Source organism: Oryzias melastigma, linkage group LG5 (genome assembly GCF_002922805.2).
Source record: "Oryzias melastigma strain HK-1 linkage group LG5, ASM292280v2, whole genome shotgun sequence".
Classification (NCBI taxonomy): Eukaryota; Metazoa; Chordata; class Actinopteri; order Beloniformes; family Adrianichthyidae; genus Oryzias; species Oryzias melastigma.
The window spans coordinates 35,276,164-35,294,638 of NC_050516.1; the positions used below are offsets into that span (position 1 = coordinate 35,276,164).

At 37.1% G+C, this 18,475-nt stretch overlaps 1 protein-coding gene and 1 long non-coding RNA gene across 2 annotated transcripts; both read right to left on the reverse strand.

The window, feature by feature from the left end:
- Window positions 1-1,917: 1,917 nt before the first annotated feature.
- On the reverse strand, window positions 1,918-16,361 carry bicd2 (bicaudal D homolog 2 (Drosophila)). Its single transcript, XM_024269445.2, has 8 exons — window positions 16,079-16,361; window positions 12,174-12,386; window positions 11,757-11,909; window positions 9,566-10,027; window positions 6,166-7,095; window positions 4,612-4,763; window positions 3,457-3,688; window positions 1,918-2,797 (listed from the first exon to the last, which is right to left on the reverse strand). The coding sequence occupies exons 1-8, from the start codon at window positions 16,316-16,318 to the stop codon at window positions 2,795-2,797; spliced, it is 2,385 nt and encodes a 794-aa protein (XP_024125213.1). The 5' UTR covers window positions 16,319-16,361; the 3' UTR covers window positions 1,918-2,794.
- LOC112144730 lies at window positions 13,568-14,070 on the reverse strand. Its single transcript, XR_002918950.2, has 2 exons — window positions 13,816-14,070; window positions 13,568-13,705 (listed from the first exon to the last, which is right to left on the reverse strand). It is a non-coding gene; the product is annotated as an uncharacterized LOC112144730 (long non-coding RNA).
- Window positions 16,362-18,475: the final 2,114 nt, after the last annotated feature.

The following is an 18,475-nucleotide window of genomic DNA, read 5'->3' on the forward strand; positions in this document are numbered from 1 at the left end:
ACTTTAAACATATAATTTAAAACACATCAGCTACACTGCCAGCACATTTTGATATTTTTACATCAAATTACTTAATTTTAAAAGTTTTTTTTATCAGTTTTTGCACAGCAAATGATCTAAAAAAATGCGTGCCTAACCCTGGCGAAAAGGTTTTAAGTGTACTTCAAGTACACTTTTTTTACACAAGTCATTTTTGTTGAGATTTTGAACAGATTTTAGAGCAAAACAATGGTAAAAGGTTTAATCTCTTATCATTCGAATAAGCTTTAAGCCCACATTCTTTACTCCTGCCTCCCAACAATGTCAAGTTGCTGTTCTGATGCAGTTAATTGGATTTACATGTTATAAATTGATTAAAAAAAATGATCTGCACCAATGTTTTCATGATATTTGATGTCATGATGTTTTCAGGATGAAGTTACACTGTAAAAAGTGAAACATTAGATCAATTTTAAAAAGTTGTGTAATTTGTTAGTTTTCATCAAGTTAAAATGTTGGGTTGATGGTTTACTCAACTCAAGAATATAATTTCATAAAAACAAATATTTTAAATAACAAATACCACAATTTGTTGGGTTTTTATTGGTCCAATGTTTCACTTTTAACAGTAAATCCAATTTTTCAGCTTCCTTGTTTTTTTTATTATTATTTTAACCCATTATCCTGTGATCAACTTGGTTTATGGTACTTTCTACATAATTTTATTTTGAAGGAAAATGGGTCTGGGTCTGTATGGGTTCAGTAAATCTGCTGCAGCAGGAGGATCATATTTGACAATAGTGTGGATTTTACAAAGAATTTGAATGTGCTACTATTAAAAGCAAACAGAGTTAACATTGTTATATAACACTGGCTTGATTTATTTATAAACCACTTTGTTCTAAAAGTGATTCAGTATTCTTGTTACTACCATCTACTGTATATATCGTAAGCTTAAAATGTTTGAATTTAGACGTAAGGCTGCCTCGATTAGTCGACTAATCGGCAACTATAATCGACTATTAAAATAATCAACGACTAATTAAATAGTTAACCGCGTGCAGTTGAAAGTTATAATGACATTCTTTTAGCTTTATGGACTATTTTGGCATTTCTTAAAGTCTCTTGGGCTGTTTTTGGTATTAGCTAATATTTCAGCTGCGCACTAGCTATTTTGACTAATTTAGGATTTTTACCTTTTTTAGGCTAATTTGGATTTTAGCTAATATTTCAGCTGCATGCTTGGTGAATTTAGGATTTTTTCTGTTTTGGGGGGGTAATTTTGATATTAGCTAATATTATAGCTCCATGCTAGCCATTTTTGGCAAATGTAGGGTTTTTTCAGATTTTAGGCTAACTTGGAGTTCAGCTACTGTTTCAGCTGCATGCCAGCTGTTTTGGCGAATTTGGGATTTTATTTTTCTTTTCTTAGGCTAACTTAGAGTCTAGCTAATATTTCAACTGCAAGCTAGTTATTTTGGCTCATTTAGAATTTTTTTTTTGTTTTGTTTTTCTGGCCAACTTGGAGTTTAGCTAATGTTTCAGCTGCATGCTAGCTATTTTTTCTTTTCATTTTTTATGATAATGTGGCATTTAACTAATATTTTTGCTTCAGGGATTTCAGCTGTCAACTTCAGCGTTTTTAAAGCTATCAATTCCAGCTATCAGCACTAGCATCTTCAGCGGCCAAATTCAGCTCTAGTTAAAAGCTAATTATGGTTAAGATGTGTGCTTTACATCTAGTTTGTAAGTTATCCGATTAGTCGACCAATCGGAAAAAATAATCTTTGATTAGTCGACTATTAAAATAATCGTTTTTGGCAGCACTATTTAGAAGTACTCAGTCAGTACACTTCCTACACTATATGGTACACAGCAGACATGCTGTAATTATTTTCAAGTATACTAATTAAAAACAAAATCCAAGAACTTCCAAACTGTGACAGTTAGACTGATTTATTTTTACTATTAGCCAGACCTGCAGGTAGAAACAGAACGTAACAGAGGCGTTTTTACAGGAGTCGATCAGGTCCATCACCATCTTGGAGCCTCCATTGGACTGTAACCAGGCAGCTAAATTCAAACTCCCTTATAAAGCAAAAGGACGAGAAATCCTATAGTCAGCCCTGAGGCAAATAAATACAACCGTGGTTACTGTTAAAAAACTGACATTTAAAACCAATTCAGACCAAGATTCTGGGCAACAACCCCCTAAATCTTTTGACACAATACAGACGTTTCATTCAGACCGTTTCAAATATGGTTTAAATTGCACTTGTACAAATAAAACACACAATGGCACAGATGACATAGGACTAAATAGGTTTACAAAAACTGTATAAAATGTTAAAAACCTTGCATACTATTAACATCTGCTGTTAACTTATAAATCTTTAAATAAGTTTGAATTGCAATAATCTTTCTTAGAACACTGATGGAGAATCTGGATTTTTTTTTCCAAATACTGTAACATAATTTGAAACAGATATGTACTTAGATAAAATATGAAGAAGCAAATGAGTAAAAAACAAACAAAAAAGTGCTCAGTCAGGGTAACAGGCAACGAACGATCAGCACATCTTCCTTCTGGTTCCGTCGTAGTGGTTCGTTGTGTTGGAAGACAGGCGGACAGATGAGTTCTCTGGAGTCACGGTCGACTTGTGTGTTTGGCACTGTTTTTTTATTTTTTTATTTTAAGGAAGCGCTTGGCAACAGTTGTTAAAAGTGTTCTTAGTAATGATTTTGATTCTGGTCTATAAAACCAGGAGCTGCGGCTGATGGATGGACTTCCGTAAGGACACTTGGCTCGATAGGTTCACTGAAAAAAGGAAGAGAGAACAAAATAAAAGAGAATTATTTTCATTTCGGATGCATTTTTTTTTTTTAAGAAAAGTTAATTTCCACACAGCAGCAACTACGCTGATTGTGTAAAATCAACCACAATCTGGGAAAATCAACTTGAATTTAGGGCTGGACAACAAAACAATAACGATAGAAATCGGGATAGAACTTTTTCTCAATAGAGGAACTAGTCTATCCCAATAGACTTTTATTTTGAAGGGTCCAAAATTGACACTTGTTAGTCAATTTCTCCTCTTTGGCGAGTAAAAGTTAGAGAGTTAGTCACCACATGGAGTGTAAATATTTGCATCTAATTACTTATGTTTATTATCTCTTACTTTGGCGATTTTTTTTCCTTTCCACTTATAGCAGCAAAATAAAGTTTAATAAAAAGTATTGATTTGGTGACCACGATGTAGCATTAGCATGATGCTAATGCTAACAAGATATTCCGTGTGCAGCCTGATGAGTTCACTGACCAGTGGCCGATAAATACAAATATATATATGTATGTATATAGACATATATCGTGGTTTCAAAATGACATATCACCCAGCCCTACTTAAGGGGAAAAAAGTTTCTAAATTGCTAAATATGGACCTCAGTGAGAAACTTCAGAGCTGCATCTTCCCTTACATGATGGCTGGAGGAAGCTCCCTTGCCCTTGGATTTGCCCTTGCCTCCCCCCGCGGTGGCGGTGTTGCGGCGTGCCTGCTCGTGGTCAAACTCCAAATCCTCCAAGCGCTGAGTTAAAGCCAGTTTTTGTTGGATCGCCATCCGCAGCAGAGAATTCAGAGTCTTCTTCTCATCTTCAGCAGCAGCCAGCTGCCTCTGCATGTCATCCAACTGGGTCACATACTCGTCACACCTGAGAAAGACAGAGTAAAACGATAAAAAACAGATGAACAGTGTTGGCAGCAGGTGAAGCTGCTTTTGTTCTCCTTCAATCCCCTGACAGCATTTTTCCAGATGGGAGGATGAAGTTCCTGCTGACTGACTCAGACTGTTTCCCAGATGCTTGAGCTGCTGAGCAGATTGCTGACTCTTTAAACGTAGTGTAGAAAACATCCTTTTCATTCAAAAAATAGGCCTAAGGGATAAACCTCGACACACCAGTGGAGGGTGAAGTGTCTATCCTAAGGACACAACAACGGTTGGCTGGAGGGAGCGGGGATCGAACCGCCGATCCTTCGATCATTGGCCGACCTGCTCAACCTTCTGAGCCACTGCCGCCCTGGCATCTATATTTTAGCCCAATCAGTGTTTGATCACGCTCCACAAAGTCCCCTTCAGACCTTAAAGAAAGGCTCCCAGTGTCACTGGATGAAAAGCGAAATAGAGCGCGTCTTTGTACGTGGGAGCCATGGATGCCAGACGGCGCACACACTTATACTGGGACGCAGCGCCGGGCGAGTTACGCCACCATATGTCAAGAGATTGTTGACACTCGGGCTTTCGCTAAAGCCGCCTGACAATGAGACCGACTCCGACAACAATGAGAGGGAACCGGCGTGTTTGATTATGGAATTACGCCAAAGATTCTTTCGTGGGAGAAGATTGATTAAAAAATAATAAGAGTAGTTTGTTTAATAGTGAAATAAAGTTGAGCTAAATTCACTGTTTTGCTTCTATTACCTTTTATAATACAGTGCGGAAAATACGGTAAAATAAAAATGCACTTTCAAATGAAATTATAACTTCTAACCATCAACGTTCTGCAATCATTGACTTGTTTCTTAGCTATTCTTAGTACTGGCGGATGTGTTTTGCATGTTTTTTTTGTTCACTTACCTCGTAGCAAACATGGCTCTCAGAGAGGAGAACGTGGCTGCGTCCTCCTTCAGAGCCTTCAGTTCATTCCGGAGCTTCATCATCGTCTCCGTCACCATGGCCTTCTCACTGTCATACTTGCTCTTGAGGTTGGCGAGCGCGACCTCAGCTGTCTGAATGGAGAAAAAAGGTCATATGTTTTTTTTTTTATTTCTTTAAATGAAAAACCATCAAAGAAAACTGATCATTTCTGTGAGTTTGAATGAGGGAAAACTTCCTTCATCTAAAGCAGGGATCCCCAAACTTTTCCTTGTGAGGACCACATAACTTTTCTTCTCTAATGTGGGGCCGGGGTCAGTTTGTAGGCTAAAAGTGTAACAATCACAACCTAAATGAAGACAATTACAGTTTTCCAGAAAGCCACATTTAAAATAATTCATTTCTGTAATCTTCATAGAAAAAAATAATTCCAAAACATTTTAAAAACTAGATATATAGCATTACCTGTGATAATGCTAGTGTGAATGCTGTAAGATGAATGTGGCCACTAGAGATGCTAGTGCTATTAGCTGAAGATGCTGAAATTGATAACTAAAAACGCTGAAGCTGATAGCTGAAAATGCTGAAAGCTGATAGCCAGCTCAAATATTAGTGAAAGGCCAAATTAGCCCAAAAACTGAAAAAATGATAAATTAGCCAAAACAGCTAGCATGTAGCTAAAAGCCAAATTAGCATAAATAACTGAAAAAAGCCTAAATTAGCTAAAACAGCTAGCATGTAGCTGAAATATAATCTAAATGCCAAGCTGCCCTACAACTGGCAACATGTATTAATTTAGCTTAAACAGCTAGCATAAAGCCAAAACATTAGCTAAGCTCCAAATAAGCCCAAAAAATTGAAAAATCTAAAATTAGCCATAACAGCAAGAATGTAGCTGAAATATTAGCTAAATTCCAAATTAGCGCCAAAAAACTGGTAAAATCTGTAATCTAGCCAAAACAGCTAGCATAAAGCTAAAATATTAACTAAACTCCAAATAAGCCTAAAAAAAATGAAAAAAAAATTAAATTAGCCAAAATAGTTAGCATGTAGCTAAAATATGAGCTAAACTCAAAATTAGCCTAAATAACAGAAACAAGCTTAAATTAGCCAAAACAGCCTGTGGCTACAATATTAGCTAAACTCCAAAATAGCCTAGACATCCATAGTAACTACCAAAAACAGTTGAAAAAGCTAGGATAAAAAAAGATTGAATATTTGTATAACTGAAAAAGCTGAAGAGTTACAGACGTCCAAAAAAGTATAGGAAAGAAAAATAACAAAAATAAAGAAATAAGGAAAAAGTGAATCACTGTTAAACCAGTAAATAGTCTATCCTCTCCTGTCATAGTTCAGACTGCAGAACGTGGAATTTAAAAGTCACGTTCTGTGGGTCTTAATCGGCGTTACTGATAGTGTATGGGGGGCTGGGCCAAATGTGGAGGCGGGTCTGGTCCGACCCGCGGGCCGTAGTTTGGGGACCCTTGATCTAAAGGACCCGCCCTTCATGTGTCGTGTTCTGGATGACCTTCTGACCTGTTTGTTGGCCTTGAGCACAGCTCTGAGCGTGGCGATCTGTTCCCTTTTGGTGCTGAGCAGCGACTTCAGTTTGAGGATCTCCTCCATGCACGCCTCTTTGTCCTTGTCTGCCACCGAGCTCAGTTCCAGGTTGGCCAGTCTCTGGCGGGACAGCTCTGTGGTGCGGTCCACCGCCTGCTGCAGGTGACGGATCTGATCCCTGATGATGGCGACCAGGTTGTAGATGTTCATGGGTTCGGGGCGGTGCTCGGGGCCCGGAGACGTGGAGGCTGTGGCGTTCCCGTCCTCGCCCCTCCTGACCATGGCCTTGCCCTCCTTGTAGTAGTCGAGCATGACTCGGTTTGGGGTCTCGTTGTTGCACATGCACACGTGGTTGTAGAGGTTGGCGAGCTCCTCGCTAAAGGCTATAAGTTCATCTTGGGCAATATTAAGGCTGCCGAGTGATTCTCCGGCGGCCTCGCTGGCTATCCGGAGCTCCTTCTCCAGACGAGACACCTCCAGCTTATCGGCTTGACTGATCTTCTCCAGGGACATCAACTTAGACCTCAAGTCCTGGACCTCGCTGTCCAGCCGCGCCCGCTCGTCCTCGTATCGCGTCCGACACTCTTGGTACTGCGTCCTCAGCATCTTCAGCTCCTGCCTCAGCTCTCCGGCCTCGGACACGGCCACGGTGTACTTGCACTGCAGAATCTCCGGCCCGTTGATGTCGAGCTCGTAATAGTCGCCGTCGTCGTGGCTGTCGCGGTCTTTCTCGCTGTCCAGGGCGGACTGGCGCTCTTTGCTGGCCTGCAGCTTCCTCATGGCGCTGAGGTTTTCGGTCAGCCGGTTAACCGTTTCCTTTTGTTCCGACACCGTGCCGTACGCCTGGTCCAGCTGCTTCTGGCTCTCCTGCAGGGAGTTCATGAGGGCCGACTTCTCACGCTCAACCTGACACAGAAGTGAGGACAGTTCAAGTTATTTTGGCTGCTTTGACGGGCTTATTGTAAACAATAAAAGACCAAATATGATCTTTTTTCAGCTGCTTCCATCCACTCTGACACAGTCCTTCCTCACAATTCAATGTAATTACAGCTAAAGAATTCTTCTTTTGAGGAAACTAAGACTTTTCTGTGATGCAACACTTAAAGAGAACAGCAAAAGCAAATTCTGTTAGAGGTTATTTAATATTATTAAAAATCTCACTCGGATGGTGATTATATTTTTGGTGTTTTTCTGAAAATGGAGGACATATAGAAAGAAAATTAAGAGTAAAAATTAATTTCTAAATATTTTACTATTTAAATCGTGGTGAATAAGGATTCACGTTTGACAGAAGCTCAAATAACTTATTTTCAAAATAAAAGATATCTGTGCCAAACAGGATCATCTCAGAGACGCTAGTAAACAATGTTTTGCAGAATAAGATAACATCTGCATTTAAATCATAAAAGGTCAAAGTTTAGCTTTCCATGTAAAAAATCTACATAGTTTATCATCTAAGTGAATCTCAGCAATCAATTTATAAATTTAACTAATCTAAATCAAATAAATGCCAATTAATAATCCTTACTTTTAGGAATTGCTTTTTTATTGATCTTTTATTGATTGATTTATTCCACTTTTTCCTCTCTTTGTCCTCAGCAGTCTTACACTGCTGGGTTTTGTTGTTTTAGTTTAGGGTTGGACCTTGGTAGTCTTAGTTTGTGGGCTTTGTTTATTTGTTTTCTTCTGTATTTTCGACACGCCTCCCAAAAAAAAAAAATCTTCCTCCAAACACAAACTTTTTTTTTTCAATAAATTTAAGTATTTTCTAAATTGAATTGTTTCCATTAGGCAAAGTTTTTACTGCAAATCCAATTGACACAATCTCAGTCAATGAAAGCGTAGCTTCAGGGGTGAATTTTGAATGAACTCCTGCCGCCCTGCAGAAACTATGTCCCAGAAAACAACACAAGTTTTTAAAATTCTGTCTTAAAACGGCCTAATCACAATTAGAAGACCACTTTGGAAATAAATTAAAAGATAATTAAAGTGGGATTTTTAATGAATAAAGCGACTTTTCAGCATCAATCATTTTGGTTTCCAACGACAACAGTGTGTGTGATACACAATTAGGGCTTCCACAAAACGATTATTTTAATAGTCGACTAATCTCCAAACTGGATGTAAAACACTCATCTTAACCAGATATTGTATTGGAAACTTTTTTCCCTTTTTTTTTTTTTTTTTTCCACTTTCAAGCTCTGTTGGTGCGTTGTTATGGTAACAAGTCTTCCTAGAACTTCCTGTGATGTCACTACAGACCCAGATTAGCACTAATGCTTATGTGTGTCCAAGACGATGGCAGACGTATGGAGAGAAAATAGACTCACTGCGATATGTGCATGTGTATTCTTGATTTGTAACTCTTATAATACGTTTTGTGCATAAGTAAAAAAAATACTAAATTAAACAAAAATACAATTTACACAAGCACACATTAAAATTACAACAGCTTGAAACTAAATACAAATCTTTAAAAATGACGCATGAATCACCTCTTACGACACGGATCTATGGTGAGACTGTTTTCACGTCTCACTGATTCGTCTGTGAGTGATGCGTTCGGGTACTACTAGAAAGCTGGTTCATCAGAGCTTTCAAATCAGCCGTTTTGAACTTAGATTGTGAATAATATCCAGTGAAACTTGACATTTCCCACGTTCTTAAATGGATACTCTCGATTAATTAAAATAAAAAAGTCTAAGTAAATGTTTTTAAAACACTTATCCCTTTAAAAATAAAAATATTTTCCAGGAAACAGCCCTTTCGATCTGCCACGCCTCCCCTAAATTATGCATGCACAAATCAAGAATACACACGCACAAATCCTGATTTACACACAAATCAAGAATTACACACCCACCAATTGGAGTGAGTCTGTTTTCTCTCCATAGACAGCACGCAACAACTAATCAACAATTAAATTAGCCGTCGACCATTTCAATAGTCGACATGGTCATAACTAACCAGCTAATCGTGACGACCCTAATCACAATCCTACAAATCATCGTAGGTGTATGGCAGACAACAGGAAATAGAATTATTAAGACACATTCAGATCAGAGATGTCCATTAGATTTATATTTAATAGAAAAAAAAGACTAGAAAGTGAACTGAACTCAAAATGTTCTTATATTTGGATGACATGTAGCTGTTGAATCTGTAGCTCGACTGTGATTTTACTGCTCGACTATCAGTCTTCTCTGTCCGGCCTGTTTGTGGTTTTGGTCATTGTTGGTTAATTAATCTTTTAATGAATGCTTTTTAAATGCGTCTCTACCAGTTCTGGAGTGGATGTCGTGGTTTTCTCCTCCACTAAAGGAGCTTCGATGGACTAGAACTAATGAAGTCTTTATGTGAGTGACTGTTAGCTTACCTGAGCGAGCTGCTGCTTCAGTTTCTGGATCTCTGAGATGTTGAGCTCACTCAGGAGGTCGTCCACCAGGCTTGGCGCTGGCTTGTAGGTGTCTCCTCGCTTATTCCCAGCAGTTCTGTTGTCTTCATCGCCATCACTCGTTTTGACCAGGCCATTCTCAAAGCCTCTGATCAGGTCGTCGTTGTCGGGGTCGATGACGCTCGGATCCTCGTGGAGTTTGGAGTTGTCGAAGGAGGAGCTGAAGGAGCTGCTGTACACGGAGCCGCCGATGGTCATGTAGTGCGAGAGCTCTTTGCGCAGCGTGGCCTTCTGCTCGCGCTCCGTCTTTATGGTCTCCAGCGACTCGGACAGCTGCCGCTCGGCGATCTCTCTCAGCCGCACGGCTTCCTCCAGCTGACTGTGGAGGTACTGAGAGTCCTCCTCCAAACGGCGGATCTCGTGCTTTAGACCCTCAAACTCCACCTGATGGAACAAAATCAAAAAACTATTTAAATATGGAGATTTTGACCTGGAATAATAATAGTGATGCCTTTTTAATCGTGAGAGTTATTTCTAAAAACAACTCACGAAATCAGAATAGGACTCTAGGCTGTAAAACTCCTCAATAAACACTTTATACTCAGAAAGACATGAACATTTTCACACTTTTCTCTCTTGTTTAAACTCTCAAAGTTCAAATCTTCATAGAAAATAAGTTCAGTTTTATAGAATGACAAAGAAAGATCACCTTTGCAAGCTGAACATATTCTGTACAGATGAATCTGATTGACAGCAGGATACAGACAAAAGGTGAACTGAGGGAACACTATAGTTATTACAACGAAAACCGGAATAAATACCATCAATTTCTTACAAAAGCATCCATATTTTTTCATTTTCACAATTTCAAACTTCAAATAACCTTGTATTCATATTGTCTTTACTGAAGAGACTACAACTTATTATGAAGCACACACCAACCAAACACACACAGCCGATACTGAGTCCTGATCCGATACTTTTGTAACACATTTAAAAAATGAACACATAAAATAAACTACGACACAGACAAAAAAAGTTATATTACAAGCTCTTTTCTCGTAAATTTACGACTTTGAATCTCTTAAATTTGGGTATTTTATTCTTATAACTTTTTGAGAAAAAACACTCAAATTTACCAGATTAAAAGTCGTAAATTTATGAGGAAAAAGTAACACGTTTTTATGACTTTTTAAGTCCTAAATATTTATTCTCGTTGCGACTTCTAAATTTACAAGATTTAAAGTAGTAATTAAAAATAATTACTAGTAAACTGGCAAACAGATTCAAGATGTTTCCTATTTTTATTTCATTAACGTTATTTTAACATTCTAAAATAGAGCATTTCTGTGAAGTATCTTTGACAAACAAGTAAAAATACTGAAACTATTACCTGAAAAAATATGTAATCTAGTAAATATAGCTGATAAGTAGTCATGAAAGAAAGTTTAGTGAATTTAACTTTAATATCTTCAGAACTATTGAGCATTTTTAATCACATAGCTTCATTTAAAAATCTTAAAAACTAATGATGACTTTGTTTTAGCATGAATATAATGCTGTCTAAAATCATTACAGCCTTTTATTCGGTTTTAGACTATGGGATTATTTTTTTACTTATTTTGTTTTGTTGCCACATCAGTTATTTTTTCTGAACTTTTATTTCTCTGTCAGAAAAATAAAACAGGCTTATTTACAAACAGCTCGGGTCCTAAGGAGTTAAATCACTGAGCTAGCGATTAGCGCAGTTAGCATGTCTGTGGGTTTAACATTAACATCTTTTTTCTACTGAAATGCCTTTTTATGTTACTGTTTGTGTTAAAACAAACCAATAGAGACACTTGTCGTCAGTTTAAAGCGTTTTTAAAAGAGTTTTTGATCCGAATCTTTGAACATCTAGCTAGCTTGACTGAACTGTTTCTGTTAGCCTCAGGCTTGAACTGCTGCTGCGCCGAACAGCAATAACGTGGTGATCCGTTCATGACATGCAGACTTCTATTAGAGTGTTTATCCGGAATAATAACCTAGAAATATAAAGCACTGATCATAAGAAGAATAACTTAAATGTTTGATACCGATCGAGTCATCAACCGCGTGATCGGGCCCGACTTTCAATCACGTGACCGTAACGGGACATCCCAACCAACGCCACGCTTGGTGTGGTTTGTCTCACCTGGTTCTGCCGCAGCGCTAACACCTGCTTCTGAAGGGAAATGTTCTCCTCCTCCAGCTCGCTGTAGTCCTGCAGCAGTCTGCCCTCTCGCACTTTAAACTCCCTGATGTCATCTCGCAGCTGGCCGCGCTGCAGCTCGGCCAGCTCAGAGCTCTGCACACAGACACACAAAAAACAGCAAAGTGTTTTATTTAATATCAGGGGTACAAGCATTCACCTGGAAAAATAAAAACCTTTTTTTAAAAAAAAGTGAACATTTAAGAAAGCAGAAATGGATTGTAGCTCAGAAAAAAGGTTACGACGACTTCTTTGGGGTTCTTTAATATTAATTTTGTGTGTTGGACGTAGGGAAATTCATTTTTTTAATCTAAAAGAACGAAAACGTCTGTCTCCTCTGGAATAGTTGTTCATTCTCACCTCTCTCATCTCAAGAGCGATGGCTGCCAGACGGTCATTCTCCGCCTGCGCGCTGGACAGCGACGCTTTGGCTTGTCGGAGCTCATTCTGCAGCTCCAGAACCTTCTGCTGATACAGAGCTTCTTTACTGGCAGACTCCAGAATCAACGACTCTTCTCTGCTTTCCCCATCGGCTGCCACCTTCCTGTGCGTGGTGTTAGCTTGTCCAAAGGCCTAAAGAGAAGACGCAAAGACAGCAAAAATCTATTGAGTTCAATCAGGTCAATAACTTTTACCATTTTAAAACACATTTTCTAAGTTATAAAATTGTTTTTTTATAACTAGGGAGGTAAATTGAAAGATTAGGAGCTTGTATTAATGAAATCTGTTAATTTTACATTCAAAATAAGCAGATATGAACTTATCTAACTCAAAATTAAAGATAAAGCAAAACATATAAAACCTCATTGATTCTTTTAAGTAAAGACCAATTAAAGTTCTTCTCACCAACCTTCAACAAAATGATCTTTTCCACTTAAACTGGATCTTATTTTACTGTAGTACTCTGGTGAAATAGATGCAGATGTGCTGATGAATGTGAGCCAGAAAACAAATACTAGTGAATCAGCTCTGTAGATATTTTTATGTTAACCTCAAGAGCAAAGTACTCGTATAATGACGCCGTTCTGGCTAATGGCTTCAGCTAATTCCACTTTGATGGCCTCCAATGGAAAGATTTTAAACCCATTAGTAATTATCATGAGAAAAATAAGGTCCAATATTACAGGATAAAGATTGTAAGAATCTAATACATGTTAATATTCTGTCATGGAGCTACAAGCAGCATCACTGCAAAAACAGGAAGTGTTTCAAGACAGAAGTTTGGGTTCAAGTCTGAGCTTTTATTAGCAGAAAGATTTCCTGACGAACTTCCATCATAGCTTTTAATAGCAGTTGTGTGTCTTCCCTCTGAAAAAGCAGCTCTAAAGCTCACTAATTCAGTTATTCAGAACTGTACGTTTATTTTTGATAACTTTTATCCTAGCCTTTTTTTTTATATCTTGGTACAATAATCCAGAGACGTATTTTTAGGATTTCTGATTGTTGCAGAAACTGTTGACTTGATATCCTGAATACAGATATGTTGGAAAGGCATGTGATTGTGTTCAGTTTTTCTGATTTTTCTTGAAGATTAATGGATTTGTTTCCCGTTAAAACTTATAAAACTTGTTTACCAGCAGTTTATTTAAAGACCCACTCTGATAAAAATAGTGTTTGTGGTGTTTTTAACAGGTTCTTGTAGCATTTTTATGATTGTCAAGTTATGTTTCTTTTTACACTTTCCCCACTTGAAAGGGATAAGAGACATCCACTCAAAGATGTAGCAGGATTTCACTCATAAAGGACCAGTCAAGTTTCCAAGTTTCCAATCTTCACATTTATTTCCATTTGGCAAATAATCAACCACTGTGACGTTTCATCTCACATTTTTTGGTTTGTTAGTGAGTTTGTTTGAGTTGGAAATTATGAGCCTTTAACAGTAGCTGAAAAACCTTTAAATCAGAAAACACAAATCAGTCTCTTAATTTCAACAATATCCACAGGAATCAAGCAAGCAGTCCATTTCCAGAGGTTGATTTTGTTTTAGAGTTCCAGTTCTTACCGGCTGCCTCTTTGGTGTTTGTAGATGTCTTTTTTTTCTCTTCTCCTTCTGCCACAAAGTTCACTGAACACCAGCTGCTCTGGATGATTGCTGAGCTTCCTGTCTTCAATGAAGATGTGCGTCTCCTTTATTTGTCCCACCAGCACATACAGGCCTCTGCATGTTGGGTCCTCACAAGAAACAGCTTGGTGAAGGTCTTCAATCAATCACAGCTGTGCTCCACCCAGCAACTCTGGTTTTGAGACTCATGTTTGACAGCACAATGATGATGGAGGACACATTTACAGAAAATTAAGTTTAAAATAGTATTTCTTTATTGAAATCTTTGTGAATCAGGAGCAAACAAAAGACAGTTGTTGGAAAAAGCTTGTAGGTGAGATGTAGAAGCTACTACGGCAAGCAACAAGCTCCCTGCTCCTCTCTAGTCTGATGCATCCACTTGCAGACAAATGGATTCATGAACGTCTTTGTTTTCCTCGTCTGAGCTGGAATCTGGATCAAAACTGTACGGCTGGATCCAATATCACTCGACATTTTCGTTGCACTAGTAACGCTAGATTGATGGGGTGAGGAGCTATAAGCTAGCAGGAGAAAGTGTAAAAAAGGGATGATAGGAAATCAGTGGAGGGGGGGGATTGAAAGCCTTTTGGTCAGTTAACTTGGAGGAACTCATCATCATACTTTTTATCAAGCAGTTCTCAGAGTGAGTGAGTGGAAACATGACTCACAGTTTGCTTTTGTGGGATTTTCCACCTAATTTTACCCTCGAGACTGAAAATCAGCAGTGAGATTATTATAGTACAATCGAATAAACATGACTGTTTTCCTGTGTCATCTGATAAAACACTACGTAGATATTATTAAGACTTAAAATGACCATAAAAAAATGAAATATTAAAAACACATTTGTAGAGCAGAGGTTACATTTAATCTGAATGTTAATTACAAACAGCATTGCAAGAAAAAAAAAATAACAATTAGAACTGATCATAAGATTTGGTTTAGTGCTGCGGTTTGGTGTCGACTAATCACTGATTATTTTTTCAAATTAGTCAACTAACCGGGTTGTGCACAAAGTGGATGTAAAACACACATCTAACCATCATGAGCTTTAAACTAACTAAAAACTAGATATATTCACATTAGCATTATCAGCGAAAATGCTAATGTGAATGCTGTAAGCAGAATTTGGCAGCTGAAGATGCTGAAATAGATAGCTGAAAACGCTGAAGCTGATAGCCAGCTAAAATATTAGTTAAATGCCAAATTAGCCTTAAAAAACAGGTTAGCCAAAATAGCTAGGATGTAGCTGAAATATTAGCTAAACTCCAAAATAGCCTAAAAAAATCTTAGTAAATGGCAAAATAGTCCAAAAAGCTAACATAATGCCAATTTGTAGAACTTTAAAACTGTAACTTAAAACTGTAAAGCCTACGTTAGCATGCATCTGAAGTATTAGCTATACTCCAAATTAGCCTAAAAAACTAAAAAAAAAGGCTAAAGTTAGCCCCCAAAAAAGCTAACATGTAGCTGAAATATTATCTCAACTTCAAAATAGCCTAAATTAACTAAAACAGCTAGCCTGTAAATATTAGTCTAATTCTAAAACAGCCTAAAAAACTAAAAAATAAATGAAAAAAAAAATTAAGTTAGCCAAAATAGCTAGCATGTAACGGAAATATTAGCCAAACTCCAAAATAGCCTTTAATAAATGCTAAAATAGCCCCCAAAACTAGCAAAAATACAATTATAACTTTAAATTTGACTACACTCAGACTCCATATAATATAAAGTAAGAAATAATCGACTATTAAATTAACTGATTAGTTGTCGATTCGTCCACTAATTGTGGCAGCCCTAATTTGGTTCAATATTAACAATAAAACTTCTGCTGTTTAAGAATAGTAAATGCTAATATATAATCAGGTAACAACCAGGTATGTGGCATTATTAATAAAAGTAATATATATTATTTTTGTTCCTTAAACTCCTTCTTTTAATTGAGTATTTTTTAATAAAAATATTTTATCAATGAAAAATGCAGAAAATGAAACAGTGATGAATCCTAGAAATAGTTAACTTTTTTGTGTATATTATTCATAATAAGTCTGGAGTCCTTCATGTAGAAAACAGAACCGCTGAGTGTTTAAATCATTTATTGTGTCTTTAAATAGACACTTCGGTTAAAAGGCCCATTGAGAGAAACCTGAAAATATCTGTTTTTTATTTATATTTTATGTATCTCAATAAATGAGTATTGTACCTCCTTCAGCTGGTCCAGCTCTTGCTTGACCGTCTCATATTCGGACTCCAGCTCATCGAACCTCTGCTTGAGTTGCTGTTTCTCCTCCAGCACCGCCAGTCCATACTCCGCCGCCTGGATCTTCTCCTGGCTGGTTTCCCGGAGCTCTCGTGTCAGACGCTCCACCTCAGCTCGGAGCCACTGCGGCCCGGATTCCGCTACCAGCACCGCCTCGGGATATTCCTGCTCCTCCACTGACATGTTGGCGAGCCGCCGATTCCAAACTGTAACGGGACCCAGCCCTGGTCGGTCGGTCGGACGGTTGGCTAGCAGCAGCAGTAGCTCCGCGGAAAACCAGCAAGGCAAGAAATCACTGCCGTCTTTGTTTGAACCGCATAGTCACAGTTTGTTTGTCCGGTTTCTTCCCGCCACAAACTACGACTTAAAAAACAAACAAATCAATAGTTTAATCATTGTCAAAGGCGTTCCTCTGCCTCTTCATGCGGCGGACAGAGGAAACTTTAGTTGAGATCATCGATTGGAAAAAGATCTGAGCCGAAAGCGCTCAAATCTTTGTGGCTGTGATGGGAAATGTAGTTTGTTTAAAATACTTTTAACTTACAGGCAAAGGCAAACCGGCTGCCTGTTTAACTACATGTACCATGATTCCTAGCAGCTCTTTAAACAAGCTAACGTAGATAGGAAAAGGCTGCCCTCTAGAGGCAGATTTGGGAACTACTACTATTCAGAACAAAGATGATACATTTGTTAAAGCATTTTATTCTTTTTGGTGTAATTTCACATTACAGCCTTTTTTAAATTTGTTTTTTTAGGTTTTAATAATATTTGGGAATTATATATTCATAAAAGTACATTTAAAAACCAAACCCCTTGTAATAAATGTAAGGCGATTAATTTATAATTGAGTTAATTGATTTTTTTTTGTTTTTAAAGGCAGTAAAACTTCTCACATTTGTTAAGGACATTCAGATATAAGAAATCCCTCAGTATTTATGAGTGTTTTATTTTACTATGTGTCTTAATTTTTGCCATTTCTTAAAATTATTTTATTCAAGGATGTAACCAGTTTGTTTAATTCCAACTATTTTATGTTGATGTGTATATGTTCTTAAGTGTTCAATTAAAAACAACAAATTCACACCTAACTTACTTACATTTTTAACACGGTCACTTAAAAGGTATATGAAAAAACCTTTTACATTGCAGATACAGAACAACAAAAAATATTTTCATTTATTTAAAACATTTTTTTCCCTTACCTGGATGTTGTATTCCTTGTCAAATGTATAATTTCTAAATTTATTTTACAATTATATGCCTAGGCCTACTTTGTTTTTGGAGCCTTTTAATTTGTATGAAGCATTTGTGTTGTTTTTTTCCCCCAAAATAGAGGTCAGTAATTTTCTGCCTCTTACAAACATTGTTCATGTTAGTGTAAAGTGTAAAGTCACAATTAGTGGCTGCTCAGCCTCTTTTTTTGAATTGCAGACAAATATGATCATTTTCCTTCATTCTGGTTTCCTCTGAAGCTGTGGGACTGCCCTCTACAGGCTGTTATATCAAAAGTGTTCACTGTAAGACTTTCAGGTTCAATTCTTAAACATTAAATCTTTAAAATCCTGTAACTTTTCAACCGTCAACACGATCAATGTAATTACAGTAGATTTTGAAGGAGAAAAGCGGCGCGAATGAATCAAAGAACATGAACACTGGAGGGTCTATGTTAAAATGTCTGAAGAAGTATGGTGTAAAATAATGTTTTAAAAAGTAACTGTAAAGGAAAAAGTAAGTAAGTAGTAAAATTAAAAAAAGTAAATTAACATAAACTTTATTCAACTTATTCACAATTGAAGCACAGTATGAATTATTCAACGAGGATCCTAACAACATTAGCTGTAATTCTCCATCAATCTATCAATCTTTCATAGTTTATCAATATTATAATAGATAAATTTGGACTTCATTTTCAGCTTCATTTATTACAGAAAATCATTTTTTTTTCCGTAAGTACAACCAGAATTAAAGCTACATTAAATTATAATCCACTAGATTTTCTGTTTTGGAAGAATTTCCAGGATTTAAAGTTGTTTTAATAAATGGTAGGAGTCACTTACTTAGCTCTGATTTAGTTATTGTTGGTTTTATTTATGAATTTGTGGCTGAAATGCACCAGAAACAGTAAAATAGACAGGTTTTGATGACTTTACACTTTCTACTGCTTTTGCTCCATTGACATGATCATATATTGTAGGATGTCTTTTATTTTGAAAGGACATCCTGCAAATCTCTGTTAAAATGTATTTCCTATTTTAAAAAAAAGCGATTTTCATGTTTCTGTTTCATTTATACCCAAATAAAACACAATAGTGTATTTAAATATATCATGTCAGTGAATTT